Consider the following 18,996-nt stretch of genomic DNA (forward strand, 5'->3'; position numbering starts at 1 on the left):
AATACCATGCTCACAAATGTGTCACGTTAAGCCTAAGAACTTTTCTTAAAAAGGAAAAAAAAAATTGACAATGGTGGTGGTTTTATATAGGACAGGATAAATGTCTAACTTTTATCAAGAAAAGTCGTTTCTAAAAATGTTCCAGTAGTTATTTCCCTGCCTACTCTCCTGCCTCAGCTGAGAAGTCAAACACAAAACCAGTTACCAGCTACCAGGTCTGGTAAATATCTCATCAATTCCACCACTAACTGATTTTACGTAAATTCCTAACTTTCACCAAAGAACATTTCAGCAAGGCAGTAATGAGTCCGTAATTGTAATCATCACCTCCCGGGGAATGTAGTATGACCCGGAAGACAAGAGGTCATCTGAAGACTGAAAGTGGAATGAAAACCCGAACTAAAGACAGGCAGGCAGACTCTCAATTTGGATGAGAAAATGCAGCGTGGTCTGCGGCCCATCCAGCATTTCTTCACAGGCCGACTCTGGGCATGGGTGATAGGTTTTTCCACTGTAGTTACAATTTCATTTCACAAGGTAAAAGGCTCTCCCGTCCAAGTATAATAGGAAAACAGAGAGCCTGTCTCTCTGTGAATTACTAAAACACAGTTTTTGATAGCCTATTTTGTCATGTCGAGTAGAAAGGCCACCCCACACACTCCCTCTGTACCTGTCCACTACTGGGGCAGTAAGCTAGAGTAATAAGAGGTGACATAGAAAAGGCCAGCTGGGCACAAAATGGTCCACAATACAGCAGCTCTTGGAAAAAGAGGGGTATTTATGTCTGGTTGGGTTTTTTTTGTTTTTTGGCACGATCCATGTAGTTTTGGTACAGAAACTGAGCATTAATCTCATTAATCTCCAATGAGACAGGTCCATAAGGAGAAAATTTATTAAAAAAAAAAAAAGATTAGAACAAGATGGTAGTAAGCAGATGGTTTTTTTTTAAAAAGTCATTTCATAAAGGATTCCTTAAGAAAAATGAACCAGTACAGTATAGATTCAGAGTATATAACTGATTTAATGCAACAAATGTAGGTTTTTATAAAAAAATTTTTTTCTTTTGTTCCTAGACTAGGACAGTGAGATATGGCTCAATTAATGCAGATGAGTTTCAAAACACAGACAAAATGGTCTTTTTCTCCTTTTAAAACAGTTGGCACAGAACGACCTAGAATAAACCTGTACTCTTAATTCTCTCCCAGTCCTAGATCAAACTAGTATGAGGGAGAAAATGCACTCATTCAAGATGCACTAAGGACCTACTAAATGCTAATGGGCACTATTATGCCACAGGGGAGATGCCCAAAGCAGGCTACCACCACCCACATCTTCCGGGGGCAAGATAGTCACCTAAACTCATAAACAAGATCAAAGGTTACATTAAGAGGTCCTTTTCCTAAATTGCCACTTTGGCACTTTTAACGTAACCTGACTTTCTTCAGAGCATATTTAAATGGCTTTAAATATGGGAGGCTTATCAGTGCAGATTATCAGACATGTCAGCCTACTGATGAGAAAAAGAAGTACCTTCCTTTCAGGGTAGTTTTGATTCTGGAAATATCAAGATGAGAATAGCTTCCAGCAAAACAACAGCTCAAGAGACGCATGTCTTGTTAGCGCTTGCAGGAAAGCTCTGGAGCAACAGCCGACTCCCTCCCAGTCCAATTAGAAGAAAGCCCCGAGGAGGCTCAGACCCTTCCCAGCCCCAGTCCTGCTCATGAACATGGGGACTCTGACGCAGAGCCCCCCTGACTACTGCACACACCCTCCAGGATAATATGGGATGCTGCACTCAGTTTGCTCCACTCTAGCTTTCTCAGACCCAAACTGCTCAAATTCAATTGATCCCTGCTGGTCTAAAAAAAACTCTGCTCTTTATTTTCCAGTTCCCACAGTAATTCCTCACAAAACCCAACGAGACAACTTTCCAGGTCTTCCTGGCTTTATAGAGTCTAAGAAAACTAAGCAGTAATTTAGGGAAGAATAGTGCTAACGACCACTCCCCTAAAATTATCCCAGACCAAAAAAAAAAAAAAAACAAGCTGTCCCATCAGCACCAAAAATCTCCTCTATAACTAACAAATCTCTCCCTTCCTGCATATTAGCATGCAGCTCACTGTAATAATGCCTGAAATTAACATTACAATGAGGCCACATTTTTCTGAATCACCAAAGTCTGAAAGCAGACTTTGGATAAATGTGGTTTATTCAATACATACATACATATATATATATATATATATATATATATATATATATATGTTTATATATATAAATTATATATGTTATATAAATATACAATTATATAATAAATATACAATTATATATTTATGTAACTTATATATAATTTATATATAATATAAATACAATTTAAATATAAAATATTTATATATTTGTATATAATATACAAAACATATATTACATATAAATATTATAAAAATAAATATATAACATGTTTATATAATTTATATATAACTTACACATCATATATATATACATACATATATACATATATGTGTGTGTGTGTATGTATATATATATATATATATACATATATATACATACATATATATACATACATATATATATATATATATATATATATATATATACACATATATATACAAAAGAATAGAGCACTTACCAGGGAAGCAGTAGTGGTGATTTTTTTTGTGGGGGGGAGGTGGGAGGGGAAGGGGAATCATGAGCCTGATGTCCTGGTAAGTTTCTAGTGACTACAGGAGCATGTCAGCTCCCAGCATGTGAGGCATGGCAATTTCCACTGCCAAGATACAGACCATGAAAATAAACTTGAAACACACTCTAATCTCCACATCTGTCAAAAGCTTACCCATCTCCAATACCCAATTCCCTAATCACCCCCAAGCCAGAAGTGACTCATACCTCAGAACTCCAATGGCATTTCCTGAGCACAATACTCCAAGGGCACTTACCGTGCATAGTAAGTAACTTGTAAGTGAGTAAGTGTTTTGCTATCGACTGGAGTTACTATTTCTTGCTTCCCCAACAGCACCCAATAGGGCTTATCACAAAGAGGAGAAAACCAGTAAATGCCGTGATCTACCATAAGGACTTTAGAAAGGATTGCCCTGAGTTGTCACTCAAACTGAGAATGCAGCTAAAGACATACAAAAATAGGATACTTATGGATGTTGGGCTGTGGTGATTTATTTTTTTGTTGGTGGTGGTAAAAGGGGTGATGAACCACCATCTGGGGTTTTTATCTTCCCCTTGTTTCATTCTTCCTTGTTCCTTTAGGCAAAATGAGTAAATATGGCTTACACTGGGCCACAAAAACTGTTTGTTTAGCAGTACCTTAAGAAAATATCTTTAAATGTAACTTTGATTTTATGATTCTGTAGAAACTCCAAAAGGTTCACAAAAAAGGGGCTCTAAACATATTTAAATGACTTACTTCAAAGGAAAAAGCAGTAATTCTAAAAGGCGGTGGCTGTTGGCTCCCACCTTGCCTTCCCTTCTAACACAGTCAGAGTGACTCTCCAAAGCTGTGTGAGAGGTATGCCCCTCCCTCTCAGCCCCTCGTCCCCAGAGGTGCTCTTCACAGACCAGAATTCCACTCGAGGCCAACGGCCTGCTGGGCTCCAGCCTCTGGGGGGGGGGGGTGGAGACAGGGCCCAGAAGCGCTGACAAGCCCTCACCAGCAGCAGCGATGCAGAGCGCCAGAATAAACTCTGAAACTGCCTCTCACGGTTGAAAGCACGAGGCACAAGCTGTCGTCTCGCATCCTCTGCTCTTAAGGTTACAACAAACCAGCCTCTGATCCAATTAAAATCCCTATAGTTTATGTTTTCTCAGAGAAGGACAAAGGCAAAGATGACCTGAGCTTGTGGGGGGCATGACCAGCCACGTATGGTCTTGGTTGATAAATGAAGAGTTAAAAAAGATGAAAAATCTAAGTCATGACTGCCATGAAATTGTTCATTCACGGTACGGTGTTTCGGGCAGTTACAGCTGTACAACAGTAAATTGTTAACAAGCGTCTCCTGAAGAAAAATCTCCATTCTAGACCACAGGTAAGACAAGACGCAGGGTGCAAGGCTATGGGGAGACCACCGTCCCGAAACGGGAGAGGATGCATCAGTTGCAAGTCAAGAGGGCCTACCCTTTCCTGAAACCACTTTCAAGAAAAACTGTACTTTGAGGAGGATGACATTTCCCCAATTGCTTTAGCTAATTAAAATTAGGTAATTAAAAAAATTTCAAATGCACTTTAAATTTGATGTAGGGCATAATTAAAAATCAGATTTAAAAAAATATCATTAGGGCAGTAGGGTGAAGGCTGGCATACTAGAGGGGGGAAAAATGCAGCCTGGCTCTCAAGAAAACAGGAGGGAAGTGGCAGTCTGTCAAAGTTATTATAGGGGGACTTGTTTTTTTCCTTTTTAAAGACCAGAACTTAACAACTTGGAACATCTGTGCCCTTGCCTTTCCCAAGTATGCCGATGTCGAACAGCGCTCTCGCGTCAGTCTTCTCCCCAGCAGGAACCAGCCTGGTGAATCAGCAAAGTGTCAGCATCTTCGGAAGGCTGCTACTATTAGACTTAGCAGGGATAGAAAAAAGAATGAGGGCCGTGTCTGCAGAGACAAACTTGGTGCTGCGTGTGTGAACACACAAGGGAGCAGACGACTGGGCGAGGCCGTCGGGGACGTGGCAAGTCGTATGAGGAGAGGACTCACAGGGCGCTGGAGAGAGCACTGGGCTGGACATCAATCGGGGCCTAGAGTGCCAGCCTCAGCCTCAACAGTTGGCTGTCCGACATCTGGACCTCAGATGCGTCACTAAAGAAATAAAGAAGGCACTGGGTTAAGTCATCTCTAAGGTCTGTTTAGATTCAGAAAATCTACCATTCTGTAGGTGAGTTAAGATGTGAAGTCACAACTAGAAATCTCCCTTACCGACACTGTGAGGACTAGTTAGTACCTTGAATGGGACCGATCAGATGGTCGATACCCAAGTATGTGTTTCTTGCCTGATGCTGCTTGATAATCCAGTATAGTCCACTGTTCCTCAGAGCCTAGTACAGTGCCTGGTACGTAATAAAACACTCAAAGCATGTCTACCGAGTGACTTCATGAGACCCTATACTCAGCTTACCCAGAAACGTGCTAATTGACCAGGGTTCTCGTACAACCCACAATTCAGCAGAAAACCCTGGGGAGCCCACTCCTCAATCTGAGGACTTAGGGAGTGATTCTTAATACTCTCAAACCTAACATGAAGTATCAGAAATGGTTTAAGATCACCCTTCAAGAAGCCTGCATTAAAATTATTCCCTGATTTATTTCTATGAGAAATATCAGGCAGGAAAGAACCTAGTCAGACATGCTCTCAGGAGAGAGATTACCAGAAAGATGAAAATAACATGAAGCAGCAGCAGATTCCCCTTGAATATCACTCAGGCAGACTAACTACATTTGTCTCGTACCTTCGGAAATCTGGATTCAAACAGAACAACTATTGGAAGAGAATTTACTTTAATGAACATATCCCCGACCACAGGCACATCAAAAACCGACTGCAGAAAGCTGCTGCACATCTGAGAGCAAAGACAAAGTATAAGATGGTTTTGGAAGTCACGGTTCAGAGTCAGTTAAAAGTAACATCTAGTAAGTGCCTACTGTGTATCAGAAACTGCTTAGCCCTTAACATCGTCTCCTTTAGTACTCTCAGTAACACTGCAAGGCAAAAGTTATTAACTCCACTTCTGCAGGTGCCAATAGTGAGGGCTGCAGGGGCATCAAATTTCACACAAGAAATGAAGCTGGGAGCCAAACCTGGATCATCTGTTTGGATCTAATGCTCATTCAGCAAACAGTAAATGTTTCTGTGCACTGAGCCTGTTTTAAGGAATAGGGGTTGCAGCAGTGGACAAAAGAGATTAAAATCCCTGTCTTCCTAGACATTCCAATGTGCTTTCTACCACGGTTCACTGCCTCCTCTGGTCTCAAATCCGCTGGGCTGCCTGTTAGCAGAATGATGTCTAGATCAACAGATTCAGGTCCTATCCGGCCTTGCCGCTATCATGGGCCTGGAAATCAAGATCCTGAGAAATGAATGCTATTAAGGTATGAATAGATACATCATGATGAATTCCAGCACTAACAAGAGAAAACAGGACAATTAAGGACTGCCCAAGATGTATTCGTAGATAAAAAACAGGTTTTCAAATGAGTAAAGAGCAGCGTGTTTCAAGACCAGAGGTAATTAGAATGAAAACAGAACACCAGACGTGACAGGAGACATCAGCAGAGACAGACAGAAGAGAGTAAACAGCATTCCCCCACCATGTCAGCCTTCCTATTGAGGACAGATCTGAAAGGATATCTGTATTATCGTGTCCAAGTAACCCAAGAAGAGACTGCACAGCATTCAGCTCCACCAGCAGGTGGTACAGGTCCGGCATGGTGGCCACCACGTGCATCTCCTGAATGATGTCATTTAGGTCCAGCTCGGATTCCATAAACCTAGGAGAGGAAAACAAGACAGCATCAGTGAAAGGAAAGCAGGGAGGAGCAAAGAACAACATAATCCAGACAGAGAGACAATCTGTCAAAGTGTCTGCAACAGACCAACCAGGAAGTACACTCATCCAAACATCATACTGTCACACAATTTCCTGGAGAAATCGATTTCCTCATTACAAAAATCAATCTTGGATTCAGATCTCATTACAGGGTTCCCCTTATTCTTGTAGTCACAAGTTGCCTTTTAGAGGCTCCTGAAGCATTCTGTAGCATTAAGTGATCTGCCCACCAGCAGACGAGCTGTGGATGAGCTACCGTCACCACTCGGTGTGGCAATCCACTATGCTGCCCTGACACAGTTATCCTACTAATCTGGAAAAAGTTTCTCTTACCCACCACTTCAGATCAAGGGCCAATTATTCCCCTTCCCCACAGGAAGATGCTGAGATTCTGCTGCCATCCAAAAATACCCTCCCTTTCTCCAAACCCCCTCCCTTCAGTCCTTCAGTGAGCCGACTAGGGGGCAGACCCAAAAGTAAAGCAGATCTAGTCTCTGGCATCCTGTGATCACCACCACACCTTATGCAGCATGATACGTCATTCACATTTTCACACCTGAACCTTTCAACAAACCTATGCCCAGGCGCTAAGTACAAAACTTCTCTGCATTTGCCTCTCCCTGCCTTCCCTTAGTGTTTGACATATAAGAAATGCCCACTAAGCCTTTGATGAACAAGATAGGAAGCTTTGTTCCGAGGAGGAAGGGAGCCAATCCATGTAAAGCAGCTGAACAACACCTGACTGAGAGTAACTGAGGGGCAGCAGCTCCAGACTCTGGAGCCAGATTGCCTGGGTCTGAACCCGAGTTAGCCGCTTACTTCACTTCTCTGTGCCTCCGTTTCTCATCTGTAAATAAGATGATAGTTACCTGTTGTTCCTGTAGGAACGAAAGGGTTCCTGTAACGAGTCAATGAATAAGCACATATAAAACACTTAAGAGGCGCCTGGATGGCTCAGTCAGTTAAGCGTCTGACTTCGGCTCAGGTCATGATCTCACAGTTCGTGGGTTTGAGCCCCGTGTCGGGCTCTGTGCTGACAGCTCGGAGCCTGGAGCCTGCTTCTCATTCTGTGTCTCCCTCTCTCCCTGCCCCTCCCTGGCTCGTGCTCTCTTTCGCTCTCTCTCAAAAATAAATACGCGTTAAAAAATTTTTTCTAAACACTTAAGAAAAAGTGCCTGACACATAAAAAGCACTCTACGTTTCCTCTCATTTGTTCTTTTCCTGATACTACTATTATTAATATGTCTATCTGCCCTTCTAGAATTACATCTTTTGTCTCTACATATCCACCGATGCCTGCTTAATTAAAATGAGGCCATAAAGAAAAGGAACATAAGCCGGGACTTTTGAAGTCATATAGGCCTCACTCAGATGCCTGCGTGGCTGGGCTCACACTACCTCTCCAGAAATCTGGACTCTGTGAGGAACAGAATCTGGAGACTATAGTTCTTTAAAACATGCCTGTATTTCAGACAATATCCCTTACCATTGTTTTTTCCCATTACTTTTTTTATTCATAACATTTATAGATATATTTTCTAATTATAAAATACTTTTTATAAAAAACTGGGAAAAGAAAGATAAGCTTTCAAAAGGTAAACAGACATCGCCCATTATTTTACTGACCAGAAATAACCACTGCTAATACTCTGGTAGGTTTAAGCAATTTTTCTTAACTCCCAGCCTTTTCCTCCCCGAAAGCAGCCCACATAGTATATGGTTCTATACTCAATTTTTGTGGTTGTTGTTAACATAGGCTGAACAATTTCCCTTATGAAACATTCTTCTACACCAGGAAAAGCCAGTATCTGATGCTGCTGTCAGTCCTTCTCCCGTGGCAAAATCCATCTCTGAGCCCAGCACTCTTCCCTGCTGAGCCCAGACATGACTTCAGAATCCTTCTCAACACAGCGCTCCAAAAAGAGACCAGCAATCAATCCCAGTGTGGGGGTAGGAGATGAAGCCATCTGAAATTCCTAATCTAAATAATACCTTTTAGAAAAAGCTACATGGTATTCCCTTGCATGGATCTATCATCATTTATTTTACCAATCCCCCTTTGTCAGACATTCAGATCGTTTCCAATCTTTTCCCTTACAACAAATGACACTAGGATGCATGTATTCATAATTACTGCGTTAGAGTAAATTCCCAGGAAGGTGCCCAGTCAGAAAGTGTGCATAACTTAACAGATTTTGCTACAGCCCACTGGAAAGGTACCAACAGTGTGTGAAGTGCCTGTTCCCCCCGCCCTCCTCAAAACCGGTATTACTTAAAATCTCCTCCAATTGGAGATGAGAAATATAACTTATTTTTTACTTTGCATTTCTGATACTAAGACAGTTCAATTTTTGTTAATGTTTACTGGTTGTGTTTCTTCTTTGATCATTTTTATATCAAGGTGCTCATTTAATTTGTCAATTTGTAAGCACTCTATATTAAGGAAATTAACCTCTGCTATATGTTGCAAAAAAAAAAAACAAACCAGAGAAAGATATTTGCCCTTTGATTTGTATATTGTGCTTTTTAAAATAAAAGTTTTTAGGGGTGCCTGGGTGGTTCAGTCGGTTAAGCATCCAACTTCAGCTCAGGTCATGCTCTCACGGTTCAGGAGTTCGAGCCCCCGCATCAGGCTCTGGGCTGACGGCTCACAGCCTGGCGCCCGCAGCCGGCTTCAGATTCTGTATCTCCCTCTTTCTGCCCCTCCCCAGCTGGTGCTCTCTCTCTCTCTCTCTCTCTCTCAAAAATAAACAAACATTAAAAAACAAACTTTTTTTTAAGTTTTTAAAAGTTTAAGTCATCAAATCTTTGCCTTTATGAACTCTATTTCACATGTAGCCTGAGCAAGGTTTTTCCCCTATGCTAAGATCGAATATATTTTATGATATACTACTTTTATGTTTGTACATATTTAAATGTTTAGGAGTAAATAATTCCGAGATATACTTTAGCATATGATATGGAGCAAAGATCTAACTTTATCTACTGCTAATGTTTGGCCGGTCGTCCCAATGCCATAATCTATCCTTTTTCCACAGATCTGAAGAAATGCCACCTTTACCATGCACTAAATTTTAATGTGTCCTCTAATCTTTTTATGGGCTTTTCACTCCATCTCAGAGACTGGTTTACAAATTCCTGAGCCAGGAAGGACCACACTTCCACATTATTACAGTCTATTTTTCTCTGTTCCAGCAAAATATTCTGTTTTTCTTCTTTTCCAACACTTCCTTGTCTATTCTCAACCTGCTTACTATTCCAATTTCAAAATTATTTTTCTCAAGAGTCTCCTCCATACCACTTTTTTTAAGGCTCCCTCCACTGTGCTTACAAGCACAGATCACCCTTCCAGGTCACTAGGTTCCCTATCACCTAGCGTGTGGAAGCCAAGTGAGAATCATGATGTGGGAGAGCTGGTGCAGAATCCAGACAGTGGGCAGTAGATCTGTATCATCTCTGAACCTAACAGGCTCAGCAAACCTCTCAGGCTTACAGGCCTTACATGCGTGCTTTTAAAAAATCTAATTTGTAGGGAGTAATGTGACAAAAGATTTTTACTGGGAAGAACTGGCAAGAGCACTAAACAGTACTAAACAACGTCATGTGGAGTACAAGGAAATGATTTGGGGACCTGGGGGATAATCAGTGAATGAATGTCAGCCTGGAGACAAGCCTCCGGGGATATCCTTCAGGGCTCCACTCCCTCCTTAGGCTTGTTTTTGAGGAACAACTTGGTGGTGAAGATACATAAACAACAAACTTAACAAATGTCATGTAACGCAAAGCTTATGGAGACAAGGAACACGGCAGACAACAGAATCAATTCAAAAAGTTCCTAACAGGGGCGCCTGGGTGGTGCAGTCGGTTAAGCGTCCGACTTCAGCCAGGTCACGATCTCGCGGTCCGTGAGTTCGAGCCCCGCGTCGGGCTCTGGGCTGATGGCTCAGAGCCTGGAGCCTGTTTCCGATTCTGTGTCTCCCTCTCTCTGCCCCTCCCCCGTTCATGCTCTGTCTCTCTCTGTCCCAAAAATAAAATAAAACGTTGAAGAAAAAAAAAAAAAAAAAAAAAAAGTTCCTAACAGGCAATAATGATGGGCCAAATCCTACAGGAGGAAAATTACCCAGGATCCACACAGAGCGCCGCACTGAACCACAGAGCCACACAAATGCACACAGTGAGAAAGATACAGCTTAGTAAGAGCACATGTGTAGAAAGGACAAGATGGTTTCAGTTCACTGTAACCACGATACAAGTCAGACCATGAGAGAGTCCTGCCAGGACAGAGACTCCTCCTTCATCTCTGGACACCCAGCGCTGGGCACACTCCCTGGTCCACTACAGAAATTTAGCAGATGCCTGGCAAAGGAGGGAGCAGATGAAAGTGGCCGCCACAATGCAGCTGTGGTTTTTGCCTGCTTAAAAGAAGATACTGCAGGAGTTACCACGCAGGGGCACCTGGGTGGTTCAGTCGGTTAGGCGGCTGACTTCAGGTCATGATCTCGCAGTTCATGGGTTCGAGCCTCGCATCGGGCTCTGTGCTGACAGCTCAGAGCCTGCTTCAGATTCTGTGTCTCCCTCGCTCTCTGCCCCTCCCTTGCTTGCGCTCTCTGTCTCTCAAAAAATGAATAAAAATGTTTAAAAAAAAAAAAAAAAGAAGAAGAGTTACCATGCAGATCAGATGACCGTTAAAGTCCATGACATCTCTTATGGGAACCATGCTTTATTTAGGAGGGCTATGGAAACTAATTCAGGTAAGATTATAAGGAGTCGAGACATCCTCTCATAAGAGAATGTACTGAAATTCTTTTTCATTCTGAGTTGAAATCTTAGAAATCACAGTTGCCAAATGATGTCTTTGTAAAGTCAGGCATCTCTATAAAGTCAGATCCTTGTCACTGGGGGTAATTAATAAAGAATGATATGGAAAAAAAAATCAAGAAGAGAGAATGGGCTGTAACTTTCAGTCCCTTCCAACTTGGAAATTCTTCCAATTATGCAGTTTTTGGTTTTTTTTTAAACTATACTCCTAGAGAAGGGGGGAGGAGGTGATGAGAGGAGAGGAGAGGGGAGGGGAGGGGAGGGGAGGGGAGGAAGGGGAATCCCAAGCAGGCTCTGCCTTGTCAGCGCAGAGCCCGACACAGGGCTTGAACTCACAAGCGGTGAGATCATAACCTGAGCCAAAGTCAGACGCTTAACTGACTGAGCCACCCAGGCACTTCTCCAAATATGCACTTTTAACCCAAAATTTTTCAGTTAGGAAGTCATAAATTTATCAAAACAAAACACACAAAACAAGCAAAAAGTCAACTGTGAGTAGGGAAACATCACAGAAATGTCACTGGGGTCCAGTATTCCTTAAGTAATGACCTGGAGTGGGAAATGCCTGCACTTGGGAGTGAGACTGACCTGGGTCAGCCCCACTATTTGTAGGACGTGTAACCAAGAGCAGTGTGTCAACAAGCATTTGTGGGGCATATACTAGGTACCAGTCACTGTGCTAGGTCCTGAGGATGTAACAAGTAACAAAACAATCCCAGCTGCTGTCTCCATGGAGCTTCTAGCCAGCCACAAATATAAACAATCTATACAATGCAATTCCTTGTAAGGATGTCCAGTGCTGACCAAGAGAACTGTCACTGGAACACAGAGCACAGGGCCCCAATCTGGTCAAGGGAGGCAGAGAATATTAGCTAGCCTATCTCTAAACTTCAACTCCCTTAAACTTCCTAGCTAAATTATAGTGAGGATTAAAAGAGATAATAAATATAATATGACTAACGACAGTTGGCACATAGCAGATGCTCAATAAATCTAGGCACCCTCAAGTCTGCTCTGCTGTAACAAAGAAAATGCTCTTCTCTTTTTGCTGACCAAGAATCGGCCTACTCATTTAAAGCGCACACTATAATATTTGTAGAGGACTGACTGTCTAGGGATTAGGTATACCTTTGGCAACAGCTGACTCACAGCTGGAAGAAAGGATCAAGTTAGAGGTCAATGGGAAAGCAATAGAGTAACATATTAAAACAGTAACCCAGGCTGAGGCGGGTCGTGGATTCCATCTGGTATGAAGAATATTCTGCTAGTCTGCCTATGTACATTTGCTTCAGACCAGCAGGACATTCTCCTTCAACCACAAGAACGAATATTAGCAGATGACCAGCAAAGTTAAAAAAAAAATACCAGAAAAGCAAGAGAAACCAAGGAGTCCTCCTACAATCATAAGACCAGCTATCGATGCACAGGAAACATAATGTTTCTTCCACCCAAATGAATCGGCAATTCTCAAAGTGTGGCCCTGGGGTCCAGGGTGAGGTAGGAGGTGGCTGGAGATCCCTTTAGGAGTCTCTATGCTCAAAACTATTTTTACAGTAAACCCAAAACATTATTTGCCTTTTTCTCTCTCATTCTCTCAGGAGTGTAGGGTGGAATTTTCCAAAGTGCTACACAACACCTGATGCTATCATTGCCCTGATGGCTAATGAAATGTGTGCCTGTATTATTCTAAAATTTCCTAAGATCAGCACTTTGAGGCACTCAATAATCTAAGAGTGCAAAGGGGTCCTGAGACTAAAGAGCTTGATAACCACTAAACTAAGTAATTCTGCCCCTACAAAAATGAAGAGAAGGACTACTAAGGACTTACTGGGGAAGCAGCACACTCTGCTCAACGTGATGTTTGGGAGAACGATCACACGGTGTAGAGACTGCATAAGGAGAATTGTCAATTGAATCTGAAATGCAGCCAAATGAAGAGAGGCATTTTTGGGTATGCAATCAAAATGACAATTGCATATATGGGAAAATAAATGTGAATGTTTCTGATCTCAACCGGAAAGTTTCGTTCAAGTACGCTCCAGCAATTTTCATCTTAATTGCACCTTGCTGGTCTAGAGAATTATAAAAGACACTGCACCAGTAAGAATTCAAGAACTCAAGGTTAAAACACAATGTAGTTTCCTAACTGCTTTTGGACATGAAAAAAAAAAAAATGTTCTTTAGGCATAATGTCAATTTTTGAATGTTGCAACTTAACTAAAAATAGCGTATAAATTTGTGTGAACGGAAAACACTGTGGTTGTTGCTGTTGTTTTTTAGGAAAATAACATTTTCTTAAAACCACTGTATAGACTGTAACCCTGGAGCATTTGTGGTACCTAAGACGAAGGTGGTGAAACGACCCGCAGAAACTCACTGCTCTGAACTGACAGAGGCATACGTCCGGGCGGACACAGGCAACACTGGCATTCCAAAAAGCACCGTGGTTCTTAAATGTCTGGTGTTCTCAGCCTACAGCACAGCTTCCTCAGAATGTCTCCTTGGGTTCCAAGGATGGGAAATTAACAAGGATGACCTCAACTACAGAAGACCCCTCCTGTTCACTGAGCACCTACACAGTCTGGCAGGTGCTGTGCTAGGTACTACAGAGACAAACAAGACACAGTCTACCCCCTAAAAGGAACACAGAGTCTAATGCAGGAAGACCACTAAGTAAAGAAATAGCTATAAAACAAATTTCAAAGATGTTAGAGACTGAGCACGCTCACTGTGGGCAAGAATTTAGGGAAAGAGGCCTGCCAATGGGAGAGTAAGAGGCCACGGTGGGGAATCTGGCTATCAAATTTGGCTATCCGTAGCTATCAAAGTTTAAAATACATCCCCTCAACCAGAGACTTCCACACTCAGGTATGCACCCCAAACAAACAATGTGCACTAAGACACGGGGACTCCGCAAGCTCACTGCAGCATTGTTCATAAAAGTCAGTACGTGAAATAGCCAAGTGTCCATCCAAAGAAAAATAATAAATAAACTGCAGTATCTCCACACCATGAAATACTACGCGCCAGTCAGAAAACAGAAGGTAAACATGCATGTACCAACATGGAAAGATCTCCTGTAAACATCAAGGTTCAGGATATGTACAATATGACTTAGGCAGGGAAAACATTACATATGTAAATCTACGAAGAGAAAACAATCTAAAAAGATACTCACAGAGACCATCTCTGGGTAGCAGAATGGAAAGAGGGTCAGTGCAGTGAAGGAGAACTTTCATGTTTTACTTTTCTTACGTACTGTTGCCGTTTTTTTATAACGACAATCTGTTTGCGTATTCCTTGTATGATCAAACACACACGCACAGCGGGCAGTATGACAAGTGCCACTGTGCGGTGGAGGTTAGCACAGAACCTGACAGGACTCGGGTGCCGGGAAGGCTGAGCTCAGATGCAGCTACTCCTCCTGTCAAAGAGGGCTGTGGCCTGGGTGCGGTAACCAGGCTCTCCTCTCTGTACCTCACCTGCAGTACAGAGAGAACGTAATGAATCGTGTTAGCCTCACTAGGCCGCCATGAGGACGATGTGTCCTCTGCTACCCCTGTGCCCTTCTTTGTTCATGCTAATCATCCTGGCTGGCAGGCCTGTCCAAGTTCTTTCCTGACTCTGAAAGCAAAAATCACTCTTCAAGGCCCAGCTCAAATACCACCTCTTCTGTGAAGCCCTCAACAGCCCCCAACTTGGTATTCACTTTCTTTCTTCCGGATGTTCCCACAGCACTCTGCTTGTATCTCTTTTAAAGTATATTTCCTTCTACCCTGCACTTATAGCCAGTCTCCCTGTTAACCTATAAACTTGAGTACAAAGACTGTACTAGTCAACTCTTAATTGCCTAGGGGCCTTGGGCCTATTAAGATTCATTAAAAGTGTATGTCCTGGGAGGCAGAGAGACAGGGAGGGAAGAGAGATTTAGAATTAAAATCTGTATAAATATGAAAATCCCTTTAGTTAGAATTCACTTTTTTTCCCTACCTAAATCATACTGTACACATTCCACACCCTGATTTTCTTGGTCACATCACAGGAGATCTTTCCATGCTAGTACCTGTCAAGATGGACTGAAAGACATCGGATTCCTCCTTATAGCACCTCACAGAACACAGTGAACAATCACATGAACGATCACATCATGAGCACTTACTGTGTGCCAGGCACTGAGCTAAACACTTGCCATTATTGTCACTGTGTCTTCACAACAGCTCTGTGAAGGAGGTACTACCTCCTTGTACAGATCAGACGCCTGAGGCTAAGAAAGGAGAAGTGACTTATTCAAGGTCATGTGGGAGTCACGCCCATATCTGTCTAACCCCAAAGCCTTTGCCGTGTTCTCAACAGTAGAGCTATCACTAATGACGGGCATAAGCAGTCTTCTTCGCACCCTGAGAAGAATAATGCAGAAAAGAATTAAACAGAACAGGACTGACTTTTGGAAGAGTCTAGTCCTGGGCTGGTATCTAGGAGCTTGGCTTTTGAAAGGTTCCCTAAGTGATAAGGGTATTTTGTCCACCTGGAGCACTGAACATGTGCTTTCCTTCTGGGAGCGTAGAATTTTGACAGCCATTGCTGACAAAGGCCTACATAACCTGTCCGCAACAAATATCCTAGACTCTAAGTCTCAGATGGGCTTCCCTGGACAGAAGCAGAGCACACAGGTTGATGCATTTCACTGCTGGGAGAAAGGAACATGTCTGCATGTAACCGGGAGAGAAAATATAGGGAGGCTCCACATGAATTCTCCAGACTCGGCCTGGTATGCCTTTCCTTCTTGCTGATCCTGCTACGTACCCTTGAGCACCACTGACTCTGCGCCCTAGGAGTCTTTCCAGTGATTTCCCAAACGTGTGTCTTGGGACTCCTGGCACAAATCACAAAAACCAAAGCAGGCAAAACAAATGAAAAGCAAAACAAAAACAACAAACAACACGTAGGAGGAAAAAGGGTATCACCGAAACAGAGCCTTACTTCTCTGGGTTATCTGGAAACTTGATCCGCAACTCTTGGTTTTTGTATGATCTTTTTTCAAATGTAAGGATCATTTTCTTCACTGAGCTTTCGTCTAGTGGTTCCTCCTGGTATAAAGGAAACGAACGGCAACAATTTCAGTCCAAAGGGATTTCTTATTTACTAATCACTACTTCTTTTCCATGCTCTTCCATGCCATTCTGCCACTCACCTTTCTGGGTTAAACCCTTAGTACATACTTCGTCTCCCTCCCTGGAAAGAAGGTTAAGGGTCTGGACCACACGCCGCTTTCTTTGTATCACTCTGTGTGTCTCACATCCAGCTCAGGAAGCTCAGTTTTAAGGTTTTAGACACTAACCCATTCAACAAATGATTTCCTGAGCATACTATATGGCATGGAATAAGCAACAACATTAGAGAGTTTTATTTAATATTTACCTATCCTTCTCCTCTGCTGTACAGATAAGATAACGCTCGGAGGCTTAAAAGAACTTGTTCAAGGTCAGAGCCTGAGTCAGTGACAGTGGACCTCAATCTTCCCCACAGCAGGGATCGGCAAACTCCGGTGCACAGGCCAAGTCCAGCTCACCGCCTAGTTCTGTACAGCCCAGACTGTAAGAATGGTTGTTGACCAGCAGCAGTCACTGCTCTACATCTCTTACACATCACTGTTTCTGGTCCTTCCTTACTGGCTGCTGAGAAGGAAATCAGAGAGGCACTCGCAGGCCTGATACAGCATCAAGAATTTAATAACCTCACTCAGGGGAAGCATAAAAAACTAGTAGACCATACAGTTTTCTTATTTCAAACACTCAAATAATAACTACAAAGGTAAATAAAACGAATTTTTGAAAACGGAATCATTTTCCCCAAAAACGTCTGCAACAATTTCAGGAATGTTTTCTCAGTTTCTTGTCGAGGTTAAAGTCACATGCTGCAGTGCACTCTGTCTCTCTGACACCCTCCTGACTGCTGGCTCCACAGCTCTGTGGTCACTGACCACAACTCACCCCTAAAAGCAATAAAGGAACTGCTATTAAGAGAGCCGGTGGGGCACCGGGGTGGCTCAGCTGGTTAAGCGTCTAACTCTTGATTGCAGCTCAGGTCATCTCTCGGTTCGTGAGTTTGAGCCCCCGCGTAGGGTGCTGCACTAATAAGGTGGAGCCTCCTTGGGATTCTTTCTTCCTGTCTCTCTGCCCCTCCCCCACATGTCCTCTCTCTCTCTCTCTCTCTCTCTCTCTCTCCCCCTCTCTTCTTTCTCTCTCTCAAAAGTAAATATACATTAACAAAAAATTTTTTTAAAGCGCTGGAAACGTACCCTTTTGGAAAGCACTGAGTCACCCCAAAATTGTGTAAATACTCTAAGATGTTAGATATTATTTTATTAAATTTCTATTTTCATATATTGGGTTTTAACTGAGAGATACCTATAAATTTGTTTTGGCCATGACACATTTCTTTGATGTTATCAATGACTCCTGGGCCTTGAGAGCCTCCACCGGACTCCCACCCCATCCTGGTATCTACAGCTTAAAGAGATAGTATAAACTGAAGTCCATGCCCCGGCTCAGTCAGGACTCAGAGTCTAGCTTTGCTACTTACTAGCCACATGGCGATGTCACTTTGCTGAATATAATCCTCAAACCCTCACCAAGTCCAACTGACTCTACTTAAGTCTTTCTTGAATTCATCCATTTGGTGTTCGGAATAAAATCCTAAATCCTTCACATGACCCATATAAGGAAGGTCTGGCAGGATCTGGCCCAGACAATCTCTCCAACCCTAAACCAGGGCAAATACCCCTTTCGATGGCCCATGTCTACTTGTTCACCTCTGATTCTCCAGTGCCTGGCACAGAGCAAGCAGGCAACAAAGATGTAAAGGAAGGAAGGAAGGAAGGAAGGAAGGAAGGAAGGAAGGAAGGAAGGAAGGAAGAGAGGACAGAAACATTACCTGTATCTTTCAAGGTCATAGAGATGACCTAAAGAGATGAGGTGGGTAAAACTCTTTTACAACTACATGAACATAAACTCTTAATGTTACTATAAGCAACAGGCACAACGTACCCAATGTATTACTAGGATTTAACTAACTGATCTAAATTTCTAGGAATGGTTAAATCACAGTCAAGCAACCTCAACCTCCATTTTCTTTCTTTCCAAGGGCTAACGACGTCTTGCCCGCTCTGTAGGAAAAAAACCGTATTAGTGTTAATACAGCTTTCAGAGGATTCCCAGAACCTTAGCCTCTCCAGGGTCTGGCCTTCCCTCCTTTAATTTCTCTTCAACACTGGGGGAAAACTGAATTATCAGTCTTAGTCATCGACCACAGCAGTATCTCCAATAGCTCAACGTCAGAAAGCAGAGGGAGATTTCAGAAAGATGAATGCTGGTGATGTAGCACAAAAAGGACAATAATATTTTACAAGCTCACGTGACTTCACAGGGGCAAACATCACTTGCTTTTCATCAAATGGGACTTTGGTGGCAGTGAGAAAATAACTCCTGGACTTGCAGTCCTCCATGTGTCATTTTTACAAAGCGATCTCTTTTTCCCCGTCCCTTAACAGAAGGCCTGGTCCCACATTACATTTCTGTCTCCCAGGCTAAAAACCACTTACCCATGACAG

The 18,996-nt window shown here is 42.7% G+C and overlaps 1 protein-coding gene across 2 annotated transcripts in view; it reads right to left on the reverse strand.

The window, feature by feature from the left end:
* CTNNBL1 (catenin beta like 1) overlaps positions 1–18,996 on the reverse strand; it is a 163,392-nt gene that overhangs the window by 111,586 nt on the left and 32,810 nt on the right. For both annotated transcript variants that reach the window (XM_047067834.1, XM_047067835.1), the window contains exons 3-4: positions 16,368–16,474; positions 6,371–6,510 (exon numbers count right to left, since the gene is read on the reverse strand). In XM_047067834.1, coding sequence (XP_046923790.1) covers positions 6,371–6,510; positions 16,368–16,474 — 247 coding nt within the window. The remainder of the gene's footprint in view (positions 1–6,370; positions 6,511–16,367; positions 16,475–18,996) is intronic.

This window comes from Lynx rufus, unplaced genomic scaffold (assembly GCF_022079265.1).
Source record: "Lynx rufus isolate CCGP_SWC_20201006 ecotype Redwood Valley unplaced genomic scaffold, mLynRuf1.p SCAF_8, whole genome shotgun sequence".
NCBI classification, from domain to species: Eukaryota; Metazoa; Chordata; class Mammalia; order Carnivora; family Felidae; genus Lynx; species Lynx rufus.